Source organism: Panulirus ornatus, chromosome 58 (assembly GCF_036320965.1).
Source record: "Panulirus ornatus isolate Po-2019 chromosome 58, ASM3632096v1, whole genome shotgun sequence".
NCBI lineage: Eukaryota > Metazoa > Arthropoda > Malacostraca > Decapoda > Palinuridae > Panulirus > Panulirus ornatus.
This window is the reverse complement of record NC_092281.1, coordinates 3,396,204-3,414,384: the sequence shown is the minus strand read 5'-3', so window position 1 is coordinate 3,414,384 and position 18,181 is coordinate 3,396,204. Positions and strand designations below refer to the sequence as shown.

Genomic DNA, 18,181 nt, shown 5'->3' with positions numbered 1-18,181 from the left:
GTGAGGTGCCTGAGGATTGGAGGAATGCTTGCACAGTGCCATTGTACAAAGGCAAAGGGGATAAAAGTGAGTGCTCAAATTACAGAGGTGTAAGTTTGTTGAGTATTCCTGGTAAATTATATGGGAGGGTATTGATTGAGAGGGTGAAGGCAGGTACAGAGCATCAGATTAGGGAAGAGCAGTGTGGTTTCAGAAGTGGTAGAGGATGTGTAGATCAGGTGTTTGCTTTGAAGAATGTATGTGAGAAATACTTAGAAAAGCAAATGGATTTGTATGTAGCATTTATGGATCTGGAGAAGGTATATGATAGAGTTGATAGAGATGCTCTGTTGAAAGTATTAAGAATATATGGTGTGGGAGGTAAGTTGTTAGAAACAGTGAAAAGCTTTTATCGAGGATGTAAGGCATGTGTACGAGTAGGAAGAGAGGAAAGTGATTGGTTTTCAGTGAATGTCGGTTTGCGGCAGGGGTGCGTGATGTCTCCATGGTTGTTCAATTTGTTTATGGATGGAGTTGTTAGGGAGGTGAATGTAGGAGTTTTGGAAAGAGGGGCAAGTATGCAGTCTGTTGTGGATGAAAGAGTTTGGGAAGTGAGTCAGTTGTTGTTCGCTGATGATACAGCGCTGGTGGCTGATTCATGTGAGAAACTGCAGAAGCTGGTGACTGAGTTTGGTAAAGTGTGGGAAAGAAGAAAGCTGAGAGTAAATGTGAATAAGAGCAAGGTTATTTGGTACAGTAGGGTTGAGGGACAAGTAAACTGGGAGGTAAGTTTGAATGGAGAAAAACTGGAGGAAGTGAAGTGTTTTAGATATTTGGGAGTGGATTTGGCAGCAGATGGAGCCATGGAAGCAGAAGTGAGTCATAGGGTGGGAGAGGGGGCGAAAGTTTTGGGAGTGCTGAAAAATGTGTGGAAGTCGAGACCATTATCTTAGAAAGCAAAAATGGGTATGTGTTTGATGGAATAGTGGTTCCAACAATGTTATATGGTTGCGAGGCGTGGGCTATAGATAGAGTTGTGCGGAGGAGAGTGGATGTGCTGGAATGGAGATGTTTGAGGACAATATGTGGTGTGAGGTGGTTTGATCGAGCAAGTAATGAAAGGGTAAGAGAGATGTGTGGTAATAAAAAGAATGTGATTGAGAGAGCAGAAGAGGGTGTTTTGAAATGGTTTGGTCACATGGAGAGATTGAGTGAGGAAAGATTAAGAAAGAAAATATATGTGTCAGAGATGGAGGGAACAAGGAGAAGTGGGAGACCCTAATTGGAGGTGGAAGGATGGAATGAAAAAGATTTCGAGCAATTGGGGCCTGAACATGCAGGAGGGCGAAAGGCGTGCAAGGAATAGAGTGAATTGGAATGATGTGGTATACTGGGGTCGACGTGCTGTCAGTGGATTGAACCAGGGCATGTAAAGTGTCTGGGATAAACCATGGAAAGTTCTGTGGGGACTGGATGTGGAAAGGGAGCTGTGGTTTCGTTGCATTATACATGACAGCTAGAGACTGAGTATGAACGAATGTGGCCTTTGTTGTCTTTTCTTAGCGCTACCTCGCGCACATGCGGGGGGAGGGGGTTGTCATTTCATATGTGACGGGGTGGCAACGGGAATGAATAAGGGCAGACAGTATGAATCATGTACGGGTGTATATATGTATACGTTTGTGTGTGTATATATGTGTATACGTTGAGATTTATAGGTATGTATGTGTGCATGTGTGGACGTGTATGTATATACATGTGTATGTGGGTGGGTTGGGCCATTCTTTCATCTGTTTCCTTGCGCTACCTTGCGAACTTGGGAGACAGCGACAGAGTATAATAGAAAATAAAAAATATATATAAATATCGCTGGCCTGTATCTTATATTATCTTGGATTATATATATTACTGTACTTCTTCCTACATATATTACTGACCTGCATCTTATATTTCTCTGATATTTATTCCCCAAGATTTCCTCCTTACTCTTCACCTACGGAAGTATCCTTTTCTTTTAGAACGTGTAATGTATTCTCGTTTCTTTTTTCCATATCCTAGGAGGGCTGTACTCCTGCCACCAGCCCCATGACACCATCCACTACCACATCTTCCCTTGGGGAGACCAAAGCCTCTACCACTTTCCACCTGGAGCCTGATTGGCGGGAGGCTGCACGAGAGCCAGTGCTAACAATTAGGTGCAAGGTAAGGAAAAGAAGGCGTAGTCAGTCCACTTGGCATTGCATACTTATTTAAGAGATATTTGTATTTCTATGTGATGTTACTGATACCCAAAGAAGTTGTGATTATGGTCTTTGCCTTTCAGACTAGGGATGCATTGAAGGATACACCAGTACTGATTGTCAGAGAAGTATGCAACCTTCTGTCATGTAATAAAAAGAAAATGGAGTGTAATTTCCTGTTTGTAATCACCTGTTCTAAGTATTGGATGAGAGTTCTACACTGTGGAGCCCCAGTCACCATTATCTCACTGAATGTGGAAAATATTTAAACTTTGCTCTTGTCTTTAGGAATATGAGATATATTCTTAATGTAGTTTTTACGTTAATATGCAATAACTTTTTTCCAAAACAATCAAGGTATTCATCATAAACTCCTTGGTCTAGCAAGATATCAGTAAGAGTGACAAATGATTTAATTATAGGTGGGTACAAATTGTTTTTCAGCACAAGCTCAAGAACTAGAAGTTTTTACTTTTAGTATTTTTTGGATCATATCTAATATAATAAAATCTTTTTAATGTCTGTATTCCAAAACACAACATTTAATTTGAGCAAAGTTTTAATTCTTAGCATTGCACATACATAGATATCACATTTAATGATCTTTTCCATTTGTTTTATACAAGATCCAATTTTTTTTTTTTAGCATGCACATACGATGCATAATTGTTATTGATGTATGGCATAAAGTAAGATGGTCCCACTTAAAGTCAACTTTGTGTGCAAAGTGAAATGTAAGAATTACATGTGTATTTGGGGATTTTATATTTTGCTGTGGTACTTAATGAAGAATGAAATAAGACTGGAAGGGCATGATTTGGAACATTAATTCTTTATCCTTCAGTGATAGATTAGGTAATAATGGGGAGTCTTATTAGGAGAAAATATGGGGTCGATTATTGTAAAACTAAATGAAGAACTTAGAAGAGTCAGTAGGACCTACATAAACTCATCGAACATCCCCAAGCAGCAAGATTTACCTTATTATCAGTCTTACTTGTCAAGTATGTGATTATTGTGGTCTTTTGTTTAAATCAATTTTTGTGCTGTGTATTAATGCACACACATAAACATATTCTAGTGCATGTACCCGTTCAAATGAGTATTTTTCACCAAGTGATAATACATAGCAAAGAACAACATTGACATAATTCGACAATTACCATTGCCACTAGAGGAAGTTAAGTGGGGTTTTCAGAGATTCAGTTGATTCTTATAATTATTTTACCTACTTTTACTTATATTAATCCCATATTTTCCCTGATTATCACAGCCCTTCTCACTATTTTAGTGTATATTATAACAGGATTAGAAAAATTGCTTTGCACTGACTTTACAAAAAGAAATCAGTGATATTTCATAGTTAGATATGAAGTTGTTCGCTGATGATACAGTGCTAGTGGCTGATTTGTGTGAGAAACTGCAGAAGCTGGTGACTGAGTTTGGTAAAGTGTGTGAAAGAAGAAAGCTGAGAGTAAATGTGAATAAGAGCAAGGTAATAATATTAGGTACAGTAGGGTTGAGGGTCAAGTCAATTGGGAGGTAAGTTTGAATGAGAAAAACTGGAGGAAGGGAAGTGTTTTAGATATCTGGGAGTGGATTTGGCAGCGAATGGAACCATGGAAGTGGAAGTGAATCATAGGGTAGGGGAGGGGGCGAAAGTTCTGGGAGCGTTGAAGAATGTGTGGAAGTCGAGAACATTATCTCGGAAAGCAAAAATGGAAATGTTTGAAGGAATAGTGGTTCCAACAATGCTATATGGTTATGAGGCGTGGGTTATAGATAGAGTTGTGCGGAGGAGGGTGGATGTGTTGGAAATGAGATGTTTGAGGACAATCTGTGGTGTGAGGTGGTTTGATCGAGTAAGTAATAATAGGGTAAGAGAGATGTGTGGTAATAAAAAGAGTGTGGTTGAGAGAGCAGAGGAGGGTGTTTTGAAATGGTTTGGTCACATGGAGAGAATGAGTGAAGAAATATTGACCAAGAGGATATATGTGTCAGAGGTGGAGGGAACGAGGAGAAATGGAAGACCAAATTGGAGGTGGAAAGATGGAATGAAAAAGATTTTGAGTGATCGTTGCCTGAACGTGCAGGAGGGTGAAAGGCGTGCAGGGAATAGAGTGAATTGGAACGATGTGGTATACCGGAGTCGATGTGCTGTCAATGGATTGAACCAGGGCATGTGAAGCGTCTGGGGTAAACCATGGAAAGTTCTGTGGGGCCTGGATGTGGAAAGGGAGCTGTGGTTTCGGTGCACTATTACATGACAGCTAGAGACTGAGTGTGAACGAATGTGGCCTTTGTTGTCTTTTCCTAGCGCTACCTCACGCACATGGGGGGGTTGGTATTTTATGTGTGGCGTGGTGGCAATGGGAATGAATAAAGGCAGACAGTATGAATTATGTACATGTGTATATATGTATATGTCTGTGTGTGTATATATATGTATACGTTGAGATGTATAGGTATGTATATTTGCGTGTGTGGATGTGTATGTATATACATGTGTATGTGGGTGGGTTGGGCCATTCTTTCGTCTGTTTCCTTGTGCTACCTCGCTGACGCGGGAGACAGTGACAAAGCAAAATAATAAAAAAAATAATGAAGTAACTGAAAACTACACATTTACCTTTTGTTTTTCTCTTGTATGCATGTATAAATTGTCCAGGGTAAACCATGGAATGGTCTGTAGAACCTGGATGTGGACAGGGAACTGTAGTTTCGGTGCATTACATATGACAGCTAGAGACTGGGTGTGAATGAATGTGGCCTTTTTGTTTGTTTTCCTGGTGCTGCTGAAGCAGGGGGTAGCAATGCTGTTTCTTGTGGGGCAAGGATGGCTGAAGGCAAGCAAGTATGAATATGTACATATGTATGTATGTATATGTCTGTGTATGTGTATGTTTATGTGTACATATTGATATGTATATGTGTGTGTATGAGAAACTGCAGAAGCTGGTGACTGAGTTTGGTAAAGTGTGTGAAAGAAGAAAGTTAAGAGTAAATGTGAATAAGAGCAAGGTTATTAGGTACAGTGGGGTTGAGGGTCAAGTCAATTGGGAGGTAAGTTTGAATGGAGAAAAACTGGAGGAAGTAAAGTGTTTTAGATATCTGGGAGTGGATCTGGCAGCGGATGGAACCATGGAAGCGGAAGTGAATCATAGGGTGGGGGAGGGGGCAAAAATCCTGGGAGCCTTGAAGAATGTTTGGAAGTCGAGAACATTATCTCGGAAAGCAAAAATGGGTATGTTTGAAGGAATAGTGGTTCCAACAATGTTGTATGGTTGCAAGGCATGAGCTATAGATAGAGTTGTGTGGAGGAAGGTGGATGTGTTGGAAATGAGATGTTTGAGGACAGTATGTGGTGTGAGGTGGTTTGATCGAGTAAGTAATAGTAGGGTAAGAGAGTAATAGTAGGGTAAGAGTGTGGTTGAGAGAGCAGAAGAGGGTGTTTTGAAATGGTTTGGTCACATGGAGAGAATGAGTGAGGAAAGATTGACCAAGAGGATATATGTGTCAGAGGTGGACGGAACGAGGAGAAGTGGGAGACCAAACTGGAGGTGGAAAGATGGAGTGAAAAAGATTTTGAGTGATCGGGGCCTGAATATGCAGGGGGGTGAAAGGCGTGCAAGGAATAGAGTGACTTGGAACGATGTGGTATACTGGGGTCGACGTGCTGTCAATGGATTTAACCAGAGCATGTGAAGCATCTGGGATAAACCATGGAAAGTTCTGTGGGGCCTGGATATGGAAAGGGAGCTGTGGTTTCGGTGCATTATTACATGATAGCTAGAGACTGAGTGTAAACGAATGTGGCCTTTGTTGTCTTTTCCCAGTGCTACCTCTCGCACATGAAGGGGGAGGGGGTTGCTATTTCATGTGTGGCGGGATGGCAATGGGAAGGAATAAAGGCAGACAGTATGAATTATGTGAATGTGTATATATGTATATGTCTGTGTGTGTATATATATATATATGTATACGTTGAGATGTATAGGTATGCATATTTGCGTGTGTGGATGTATATGTATATACATGTGTATGTGGGTGGGTTGGGCTAGTCTTTCATCTGTTTCCTTGTGCTACCTCCCTAACGCGGGAGGCAGCGACAAAGTAAAATAAAAAACAGAATAAAATATCAGTTTGTGAATACTATTCATTTAGGCAAAAACCAAGTGAAACAATAGCTTGTACCAATAGCTTGTCTGTTAAGGAATTACTTTCATTCAATTTCCTAAACACAATGTTTGGGATGTTTGTTTTACTGTCATTTTTCCCTCACCTACATTGTTAATACCATTTATCTTTGTACAGCCAGTAATGCCTCAATATCTTTCATTTTCATTTCAGAAAACTGTTGCAGAGTTGGTGAAGAGCAGGTTTGGATCTGGCTCCCGTGGAAAGTGTATTCAATTGGGTAAGCAGTGGTTTACCCCAACTGAGTTTGAGGCGCACTGTGGAAGATCAGCTAGTAAGGACTGGAAAAGAAGCATCAGGTAATTGTTTTTACCATGAGGGTGTATTGGCCACATTATTAAAATAGAAGGGTGTGTTTGCATCTCTACTTGAAACAAAAATTATGTTGTTAACACTCTTGGTTTGCAGTTTTTTATGCCTCCACTCATTGTGCAAATCATATCAAAATACTTTTTCTCCTAATTTATGAAAAGGTGCTCAAAAAATATTTTTTCCTATGACTTAGGACTTAACTTTTCCAAGTTTAGGAGAACCACATTATTTCCTAGACTGGCTAGTCTTGTGTACGTAAGTTAACATTCACTTACATTTCATAACTTTTTTATTTGATGAGTAAGTGCAGAAAATTGCAGAAAAATTATCAAAATAATTTTTTTTTTCAATTATGTGCTAAGCATTGATAGATTGGTTAGAAAAAAAAGCATTATTTACAGGATTAACCAATGGTAAATAAGGACAGTGGGGGGGGGGGTAGTGGGTGCTGCAAAGGTCATAAGTCTCTTGAAAATGTATGCAACCACCCACACTGTGGTTATCAATTGGTTACAGAGTTCTTCGTGCAGTTCCAATGGTTCATGCTTTGTTTGCATTGTCGTCTATGGCCATCATGCAGTGCATGGAATTCAACTTTTGGTGAGAAAGCCTGTACCTTGATTGAGGGCAGTATCCTCCTACTACTGCACACCTAACTCAATTGAGGACAGTGACACCAAAAGGGTTAAATGTTAGGTGACACAGTATCGTTTTTACTTATCTTGTACAGAAGTGTTTGTCAAACATTTTTGATAGCAATCCTAAGTACAATCTCTCCCCAGCCTGATGACCCAAAGGGCTGACATATAATACACCATGTACACTACACTATATTGTTCATACAACATTCCACATGCAGACACAGCACATGTAAGCAGGCATTTATTACAAAAACTGAGGAAAACAAGTGGCAATCTTGGGAAATTTGTATGGTTATATGGCCATGAATGGGGAAGTAGCAGCATTTCCCCTTCAAGGTCAAACATATTCTTGCCAATGACCACATCATCCCATTTAAGGCCATACAATCATACATTGTCTGGACAGGCACTGCTCCACATCAGTTTGTCATTTTCGCAGCTTTAATGGGAAAGATGCAGGCAAAAACTTATTTTGTTTCTAATAACTACGATCACAACCTTCTACAGTACGCCACTGTATCCTTGGATGTGGCATTATTGGTACTGAGAGACAAGCATTAGGCTCCATGTTCACACTGGGTGACTTTTCATACCAGTTTGAAGATTAGACACAACTGTCTTGAACATGTACTAAGTACATATGGAGGCTTTATTAAAACCAAATTTATTTTTGTTAGTATTTCCATAATTCCTCCTAATTCCCCAGTTTCATTATGCAATTATTAGATTGATATTTCATAAAGTTCAGCTCTAATCAGTTTTTCTCCCAAAACCTTACCACAACCTTTGGATACATCCTTGCAACCCTCTTTTGGGTTGCAGACCTGGGTTTGGGAACCAGTGCTTTACAGTACTTTTCTTACTTATCCTTTGCACAGTGTAAAATATTGAAAAACAAAGACTAATACCTGAAAAAATTATATATGCAGCCACAGGTATAGTTATCTTGGAAAAGCTTGAATATGAATATCACTGATAATATTTAAGAATTGTAGGTATTCTTATGGAAGATGATACATGTCAAAGCAGAAGAATTGGATGGTATTGCAATTAGATTTCGTAAAGAATGGGGTGACTGTGTTGTTCATCAGTTAGGTTAGTTAGTATTTTTCATTGTATGTAAGGGTCATGGTGAGGTGCCTGAGGATTGGTGGAATGCATGGATAGTACCATTGTATGAAGGTAAGGGAGATAATTGTTCAAACTAGTGAGGTATAAGTTTGTCAAATGTACTGGATAAACTGTATGGGAGATTAGTGATTGAGAGGGTGAAGTTGTGTAAAGAACATCAGACTGGGGAGAAACAGCATGGTTTCTGAAGTGGTAGAGGATGTGTGGATCAGGTGTTTGCTGTAAAGAATTAGTGATAAATGCTCGGAGAAACAGATGGATTTGTATGTAGCATTTTTGGATCTGGAGAAAGCATATGAGAGGGTTGATAAAGTTACAGGAGGCCTGATTGGCCCACGACTGGGTTGTCTGGAAAAAAAGGGAGTTTAACTTGACAAGAAAATGTAATTCTGCTCAGCAGTTTCTTAAGCTATCACCGACTCCCTGCCGCTGCACATTAGCCTTATAGTGTCCGTGTTACCACTCTTGTTTATAGTTTATTTCTGGCATTTTTCTCAGAGTATACCTGAATTTATCAAATATTTGTCTAAATGACTTTTAAGGTATTTATAGTCTTAGCATTCACTACATCTGATGGTAACTTATTCCAATGCTCAACATTCCTATAGAAAAAGAAGCCTTTTCCCATGTCCTTTACCACATCTTTTAGCTTTGAGTTTTATTCCATTTGTCTTAGTAACTGTATTTTCTTGTATTTCGAAAAGATGTTCGTGATTTACTTTACTGAACATGTTCAGAATTTTGAACACTTGGATTAAGTTGCTGTGAAGTCTTTGTTTTTTAAGGGAGAACAGATCCAATCATTTTACCCTCTCCTTGTATGCTAGATGTCTAAGTGATGGGATCATTTATTACGTTTTTGTACTTGCACTGATTTTTCCTTGTCTTTTTTATAGTTTTGGGATGAAAACTGGATTGCATATTCAAGTTGTGGTGTTACTGGAGAATTTTAAAGTGTGAGAATTGTTCCTGGCTATGAAACCTAACATTTGTTTTTTTTTTTTACTTGTTTCTTGTCACTGTTTAGTGTATTTCAGATTGTTGCTTATGACAACTCCCAGGTCCTTTCCTTCACTTACTTTAGTTTGAGAGTTGCTGAAAAGTTTGTAATCATAACGTATATTTTTGTCTCCAAAGTGCATAACTTTACACCAGTCTACATTAGACTTAATTTACCATCTGTCTAACCACTCTGTTGACAAGTTTAGATCTCTGAATAATTTTGCAGTCCTCCCTAATTACAGCTCTGCCTCCAAGTTTGGTATTGTCAGCAAATTTGGAGATCTTAGATATGTGACCGAGTTGTAGGTCATTAATGTATATTATGAAAAGAATTGGGCCTAGGATCGACCACTGTGGCTCACCACTTCTTATATCCAGCCAATGTGAGGCTCTGCTGTTTAATACTGCAAGCTGCTTTCTTCCAGGAAGCCAGTCTCTGATCCATGCACAGAATTCTTCACCGATTCCATGTGCTTTGAGTTTCTGTAAAACTCTCTTGCGAGGTACTTTATCGAAAGCTTTTTGGAAATCTAAACATACTACATCAGATGATACTTTTTCATTCCAATTCTGATAAATAACATTAAAAACTTCCAGCAAATTTGTCAGGCAGGATCTTCTATTGTAGAAACTGTGTTAGTTGTCCAATATAATTTTATGTAGAAATATGACAATTTCATCTTGTATTATTTTTTCATCATTTTATCCAACACTAACATAAGGCAAATTGGGTGGTAGTTCAAGGCACACTTGTCACCTTTTAAATATACAGGAGTAACATTTGCTACTTTCCAGTCAGTTGGCACTTGATCATCTGATAGAGATTTGTTGAATATTTTTGTTATGGGGTATATCAGCTGTTTCCTGACCTCTTTTAAGAATCTAGGCCGTTGGATTTGTTAGGATTTAATTGGTCCAAGGATTTAAGTACTTCAGAGGTCTTTACTTGGGATGTAAGTAAGAATGAAGAAAAATTGGAGGTAGTGAAATGTTTGAGGTACCTGGAAGTAGACATGGCAGCAAATGGTAGTACAGGAGCACAAGCGTCATTGGGTGGGTTGGGGGGAGCAAGGTTCTTGGAGGACTAAAGAATATGTAGAAATAGAGGTTGCTATTTGGGAGAGCAAAAATGGGTATGTTTGAAGGTATAGTAATCCCAGCAATATTATATGGATACAAGGCATGGGCTATGGAGAAGATGGGTGGATGGGTCGGAAATGAAATGTTTGAGGATGATATGTGGTGTGAGGTGGTTTGATCGAGTCTGTAATAAAAGGGTAAGAGAGAGATGTGGTAACAAAAAAAAGACTGGGTGAGAGAGCTGAAGAGTGTGTGTGCTGAAATGGTTTGGACATATGGAGAGAATGAGTGAGGAGGGGTTAACAAAGAGGATATATGTGACAGAAATAGAGGAAACAAGAAGGGGAGACCAAATTGGAGATGGAAGGTGGAGTGAAAATGATTTTAAATGATTTGGGCCTGAACATGCTGGAGGGTGAAAGGTGTGCATGGAATGATATGGTATATAAGGGATCACGTGCTGTCACTGGACTGAACCAATGCATGAAAGAGGCCAAGGTAAACCATGCAGAGGTCTTTAGGGCCTGGTTATGGATAGGGGGCTGTGGTTTTGGTGAGAATGGACGAGAACAAATATGGACTTTATTTGTCTGTTCCAGGAAAAGTCTTGGGAGTAAAGTCAGGGTTTGATGAGAGGACAAGAGCTAAGGAAGGAGTAGCACTGCTCCTAAAGCAGGAGTTGTGGGAGTGTGTGACAGAGTGTAAGGAAGTAGATTCTAGATTGATGCAGGTAAAACTGAAAGTGGAATGAGAGAGGTGGGTGATTTTTGGTGCTTTTAGTCATGAGAAGAAAGAGCTTGAGAGGCAAGTGTTTTGGGAGCAACTGAGTGAGTGTGTCAGCAATTTTGGATGATTAAAATGCGAAGGTGAGTAATGTAGCAGGTAAGGTTTAATTGGTGTACATGGGGTATTCAGTGTTGTGAATGGAAATGATGAAGAGCTTTCGGATTTGTGCGATGAAAAAAGACTGGTGATTAGGAATACCTGGTTTAAAAAGAGAGAGATACACAAGTATACATATGTGAGTAGGAGAGATGGTCAGATGGCATTATTAAATCACATGGAAATGACGAAGAGCTTTTGGATTTGTGTGATGAAAAAAGACTGGTGATTAGGAATACCTGGTTTAAAAAGAGAGAGATACACAAGTATACATATGTGAGTAGGAGAGATGGTCGGATGGCATTATTAAGTTACATGTTAATTGATAGGCGTGTAAAAGAGAGACTTTTGGATGTTAGTGTGCTGAGAGGGGCAGCTGGTGGGATGTCTGATCATTCTCTTGTGGAGGCGAAGGTGAAGATTTGTAGGGGTTTTCAAAAGAGAGGAGAGAGCGTTATGGAGAAGAGAGTGGTAAGAGTAAGTGCTTGGAAAGAAGACTTGTGTGGGGAAGTACCAGGAGAGATTGAGTTTAGGATGGCAAAAGGTGAGAGCACATGACTTCAGGGAGGTGGGTGAGGAATGGGATGTATTTAGGGAAGCAGTGATGGCATGTGCAAGAGATGCATGTGGCATGATAAAGGTGGGAGGTGGGCAGACTAGAAAGGGTAATGATTGGTGGAATGAAGAAGTAAAGTTGTTGGTGAAAGAGAAAAGAGAGCATTTTGGAGGATACTTGCAAGGAAGAAGTGCAGATGATCAGGAGATGTATATAAGAAAGTGGCAGGAGGTCAAGAAGAAGGTGCGAGAGTTGAAAAAGAGGGCAAATGAAAGTTGCGGTGAGAGAGTATCATTAAGCGCTTTAGGTTGAATAAAAAGATATTCTGTAAGGAGGTAAAAAATGTGCATTAGATGAGAACAAATGGGAACATCGATGAAGGGGGGCAAGGGGGAAAGTGATAACAGGTAGTGATGAAGTGAGGAGGAGATGGAGTGAGTATTTTGAAGATTTGTTGATTTTGTTTGATGATAGAGTGGCAGATGTAGGGTGTTTTGTCAGGGTGTTGTGCAAAATGAGAGAGTCAGGGAGAGTGTTTTAGTGAAGAGAGGCGAAGTGATGAGAGCCTTGCGGAAGATGAAATCCAATAAGATGGTGGGTTTGGATGGTATTGCAGCTGAATTTATTAAAAAAGGGGGGGTGACTGTTTTGTTGATTGGTTAGTAAGGATGTTGAATGTATGTATGGATCATGGTGAAGTGCTTGAGGATTGACAAAATGCATGTATAGTGCTACAGTACAAAGGCAAAGGGGATGAATTTGAGTTTTCAAACTACAGAGGCATAAGTTTGTTGAGTATGCCTGGAAAATTGTATTGGAGGGTACTGATTGAGAGGGTGAAGGCATGTGCAAAGCATCAGATTGGGAAGGAGCAGTATGGTTTCAGAAATGGTAGAGGACATGTGGGTCAGGTGTTTCCTTTGAAGAATATGTGTGAGAAATACTTAGAGAAATAGATGGGTCTGTATGTGGCATTTATGATCCATAAAGAAGGCATATGACAGTGTGGACAGAGATGCTTTGTGGAAGGTCTTAAGAGTATAGGGTGTGTGAAATAAGCTGCTTGTGGTGAAAGTTTTTATCAAGGGTGTAAGGCATGTGTATGAGTAGGAAGAGAGGAGAGTTATTGGTTCTCAGTGAAGGTCAGTCTTCGGCAGGATTGTATGATGTCCCACTGGTTGTTTAATTTGTTTATGGGTGGGGTGGTTAGGGAGGTAAGTGCAAAAGTTTTGGGGAGTGGGGCAATTATGCAGTCTGTTAGGGATGAGAGGGCCTGGGAAGTAAGTCAGTTGTTGTTCGATGATGATAAGCACTGGTGGCTGATTCAAGTGAGAAATTGCTGAATGTGGTGGCTGAGTTTGGAAAAGTATGTGAAAGGAGAAAGTTGAGAGTGAATGTGAATAAGAGCAAGGTTATTAGGTACAGCAGGGTTGAGGGACAAGTTAGTGGGGATGTAGTTTGAATGGAGAAAAATTGGAGACAGTGAAGTGTTTTAGATATTTGTAAGTGGACTTAGCAGCGAATGGAACCATGGAAGAGTTAGTGAGTCATGGGGTGGGGAAGGGAGCGAAGGTTCTGGAAGCGATGAAGAATTTGTCGAAAGAAAGTTATCTTGGAGAGCAGAAATGGGTATGTTTAAAGGAATAGTAGTTCCAACAATATTGTATGGTTGTGAGGGATGAGCTTTAGATAGAGTTGTATAGAGGAGGGTGGATGTATTGGAAATGAAATGTTTGAGGACAATATTTGGTGTGAGGAGCTTTGATCAAGTAAGTAATAAAAGGGTAAGAGAGATGTGTGGTAATAGTATGAGTGTAGTAGAGAGAGCAGAAGAGGGTATGTTGAAATGGTTTGGACATATGGAGAGAATGAATGAGAAAAGGTTGACAAAGAAGATATATGTCAGAGGTGGAAAGAACAAGGAAAACTGGGAGACCAAACTGGAGGTGGAAGGACAGAGTGAAAAATATTTTGAGCAATCAGGGCCTGAACATACAGGAGGGTGAAAGGCGTGCAAGGAATAGAGTGGATTGGAATGATGTGGTATACCGGGGTTGATATGCTGTCAATAGACTTAACCAGAGTATGTGAAATGTGTTGGGTAAACTATGGAAAAGTTGATCGCCATTTCCCATCCCTCGCAACTATACAATATTGTTGGAACTACCATTCCTTTAAACATACCCATTTCTGCTCTCCAAGATAACTCTCTTTTAACACGTTCTTCATCACTCCCAGAATCTTTGCTCCCTTCTCCATTCCATGACATACTAACACTTCCATGGTTCCATTTGCTGCTAAGTCCACTCCCAAATATGTAAAACACTTCACTGCCTCCAATTTTTCTCCATTCAAACTACATCCCACCTAACTTGTCCCTCAACCCAGCTGAATCTAATAACCTTGCTCTTATTCACATTCACTCTCAACTTTCTCCTTTCACACACTTTTCCAAACTCAGCTACCACATTTGCAGTTTCTCTCTGAACAACATGACCTACAGTGACCAACTCTTGTGCACCCTAAAAAAGATCCACACTAACCCAGCCCCCCAACTCATGAAATACCTCTGATCCAATCCAATGAAATCCCTTCTCAATAATCAGCCATAAACTGGTTACATCCCAGAGAAAGGAAATTCACAATAAACCTACAGAAAATCCCTCTAACAATAACTACTCAACCACCCTTCACTCCCAGAGATACAAGCAATGCCATTAAAGCCTAAAAGCAATCTAAGCACTTACAGATGTCTTCAACCACTCCTGGCTTCACAACAAAGTCCTTAATGCCTGGAAACTTGCCAACACAATACTGATCCAAAAACCCCCTCCTCTTACTGCCTTGTATCTAATGCCCTCAGTTTTCCAAGCAAAATATCCTGTCTTGGATGCCTTCGACAAGCACACACCTCACCCGTCTTAGATGGCTTCAACTGATCACAACCCCCATCTCACAATACTTGTGGCAACAGACATCAACAAAGCATTTGATGCACCCTCAACAAAAGGTACTTGACAACACCCTCCGCAATTGACAAAAAAATGGGTGGCCAACTTCATAGGTGGCTGTCATTCAAGAGTCACTCATAATGGGTTCATCTTAAAACCCTTAATCTCTACAGTGGAGTTTCCTAAGAAACAATTCTTCTCCAGCCTTCTTCAATCTCGTCCAACATGACCTCCCATTACCTCCAGTAAACCTCATATATGTATGGCCCCACAATCATATCTCCCTGACACAGCAATACAGTAGCAAAAACAAATATGCACACTATATTACAAAACTGAAACAATGGCTCACCAAGAAAAGAATGTTTGCATCTCCGAAGAAAAGTCTTCAGTCACCCTTTTAACCCCAGACGGTCATTAAGCCAAACTTGCCCCCTCCAGTCACAATGAATGAACAAGCATTCCCACCAAGTATTCTGGGCATCACATATGACACATGACATTCAAGCCCAACACATCAGCTAGACACACACATAATGCCTCAGAACACTAATTAACGAGAGATTTGGATATGAAAAATGAACCCCTCAATATCCTTTACACACAATTCATCTGCTGTAACCTATGCCTCACCTGCCTGGTCTTTCAGCTCTCTCAAAAGCAAATATAACAAAGCACAAAGCTTTAAACCACAAAATACAGAGCACTCAGAACAATCACAGGTTGCTTAGCCCCAATACTCAAACCTTAAGGTAACAAAGATCTTAAATAAGGTTCCACCTTATCATGCGGCACACTGTTCTCTGGAACAACACTGGAATCCTCCCACCCAAACCACTCCCTAACTAACCACCAGCTCCCAGGTAGAAATTTGTAAATGAGCTGGCAGTGCCACCATTGTATTGGGGGAGAGGCAAGGGTATTTGGAACATAGCAGTGACATGAACTGTTAACTAGATGGCCACTAATAAAAGTTAAATTGTTTTTGCAGATAGGTCTGGTTGAATGCTTTGTATAAATGATAAGAACAAGGCATGTCAAAAACGGTCATTAAATGTTCATGAACATAATATTTGGTGATGGTGTCAAGAACAGCTGCTATTGAATGTGACTTCTAGATACCCCACCACCTTCCCTGTCTCCTGGACGGGCCCCTACTATTTCCTCCAAAAACTTCTAAGTGCATTTCAAACACCCATTCCGCATACCTCAGACCATGCAGATCGACAAAGGATATGAAATTACTCTTGAAAATGTGCTAACTCGTTCTCATCATTATCTACCCGAAAACTTAGACACCAAGATTCGTACTTCCCATCCATCCCTCCTCCAAACTATGCATTCAAGGGTGGAACTTGGGATGGCATTCACGAGACACAATCCACACTGATCATCGTATAAAATCATTGCTGTAACGTTATTTTGGAGTAAGTTATATGATAAGGATGTTATGTTCTCCTTGTGTTAAGGTGTAGACATGTCTAATGATCATAACTAGAGTTCACCAACTTATTTCTTCTTCCCCTTTGGTTGCTTGTTAAGTATTCGCATAACATGTAAAATTTACAACTCTTTGACACATACTGAATCCTGCATGGACTTCAACAGTAGACACTTGCTGATAAAGTAACATCTAACATATTATATGATGATTGATGGGTGCTGCGCGTGCAGACAACAACAGACATTAGCAACACCATGAAATATTACGTTCATTAATATTCATGGGTGTTTTTGACATGTCTGACCATTATCAATAATACAGAACATACTACCAGACATTTCTGCAAGAACAATTAGGTATTAATGGCCATCTATTTAAGTTTATGCCTGTCTGCTGTATTCAAAGTACCCGTTCCTTACTCCTCCACAGTGCCATCTCAATTAACATATACTAAGGAAGTGTTCACCAACTCCTTTAGCCAAGTGTACTTAAGCAACCTCTATGAACAGACTCCTCTACCCCCAGCAAACACTACACTGACAAAATATATACACATTACACACTGAACTGGCCCAACAAGCACTAAATGTTTGCCATCCCAGTCCCAACAGCTGTGCATGCACTTGAAATCACACTCCAGACATGAACGAGTCAGACTTTCTCATCTGTGCTACAACACTGCAAACACCCTTACAGCATAGCTGACCACTCTCCCTGCCCACCATGCAACTACCGTAAAGAAGACATGGAACATTTATTACTGTATTGCTGTGCACTCTCTGCACATAGAGGCACACATTATGACCATTTTTTTATGTGAACCACCTTCTGAGTGCTGCAAGAGCTTAATTAAAACAGAAGGGACTCATGGGAAAGGAGATAAGTACTTTATTTATATGTTTATTTAATATACTTTGTCACTATCTCCCACATTATTGAGGAAGTGCAAGGAAACAGACGAGAGAATGGCCCAACCCACCCACATACACATGTACATACAAACACGTCCACACATGCACATACACATTCCTATACATTTCAACGGCATTAGTGATACAAGGCAGTAAGAGGAAGGGGTTTTAGGATCAGTATTGTGTTGGCAAGTTTCCAGGCATTAAGGACTTTGTTGTGAAGCCAGGATTGGTTGAAGACATCTGTAAGTGCTTAGATTGCTATTAGGCTTTAATGGCATTGTTTGTATCTCTGGGAGTGAAGGGTGGTTGAGTAGTTATTTTTAGACGGATTTTATGGAGGTTTATTGTGAATTTCCTTTTTCTGGGATGTGACCAGCTTATGGCTGATTATTGAGAAGTGCCACATGAGTTTGTGTTCTGTGGGAGAAGGGATTTCATTGGATTGGATCAGAGGTGTTTCATGAGTTTGGGGGCTGGGTTAGTGTGGATCTTTTTTAGGGTGCACAATAGTTGGTTACTGTAGGTCATTTTGTTCAGTGTACTGCTGAAGTGCCAGTTTGAAGTTTTTTCTTTAAGTAATTAGGTGAGTAATGATGTTGCTGTGTGTTTGTATTTCTTAAGTGCATTCTGGTGATGATGTGTGGGTTTTGTCTGAGCTGGTTTCTTCGTTTTGTTATGTTTGGGACCTGTGAAAAGTTTTGGTTAAACTGCTGTATGTCCATGTGATATTTGCTTTTTCTGGCATGGTTGCTGATGTAGATGTTGTGCAAGACTGCTTTATTTAGGGATGGGAAATCACTTACAGGGGAGTTTTGGAGTTTAGATTCCTTATACTGTGATAAAACTAGCCAT

At 40.0% G+C, this 18,181-nt stretch overlaps 1 protein-coding gene across 2 annotated transcripts in view; it reads left to right on the top strand.

Annotated features, from left to right (window-relative positions):
- The window catches only part of Deaf1 (deformed epidermal autoregulatory factor 1), a 95,260-nt gene that overhangs the window by 19,307 nt on the left and 57,772 nt on the right, over nucleotides 1–18,181 (top strand). The window contains exons 1-2 of one of the 2 annotated variants that reach the window (XM_071695806.1): nucleotides 2,020–2,181; nucleotides 6,570–6,715. In XM_071695806.1, the coding sequence (XP_071551907.1) occupies nucleotides 2,065–2,181; nucleotides 6,570–6,715 (263 nt within the window). In that variant the 5' untranslated portion in view covers nucleotides 2,020–2,064. Of the gene's footprint in view, nucleotides 1–2,019; nucleotides 2,182–6,569; nucleotides 6,716–18,181 lie in introns of those variants that run through there. The other variant, XM_071695807.1, reaches the window with a different exon arrangement.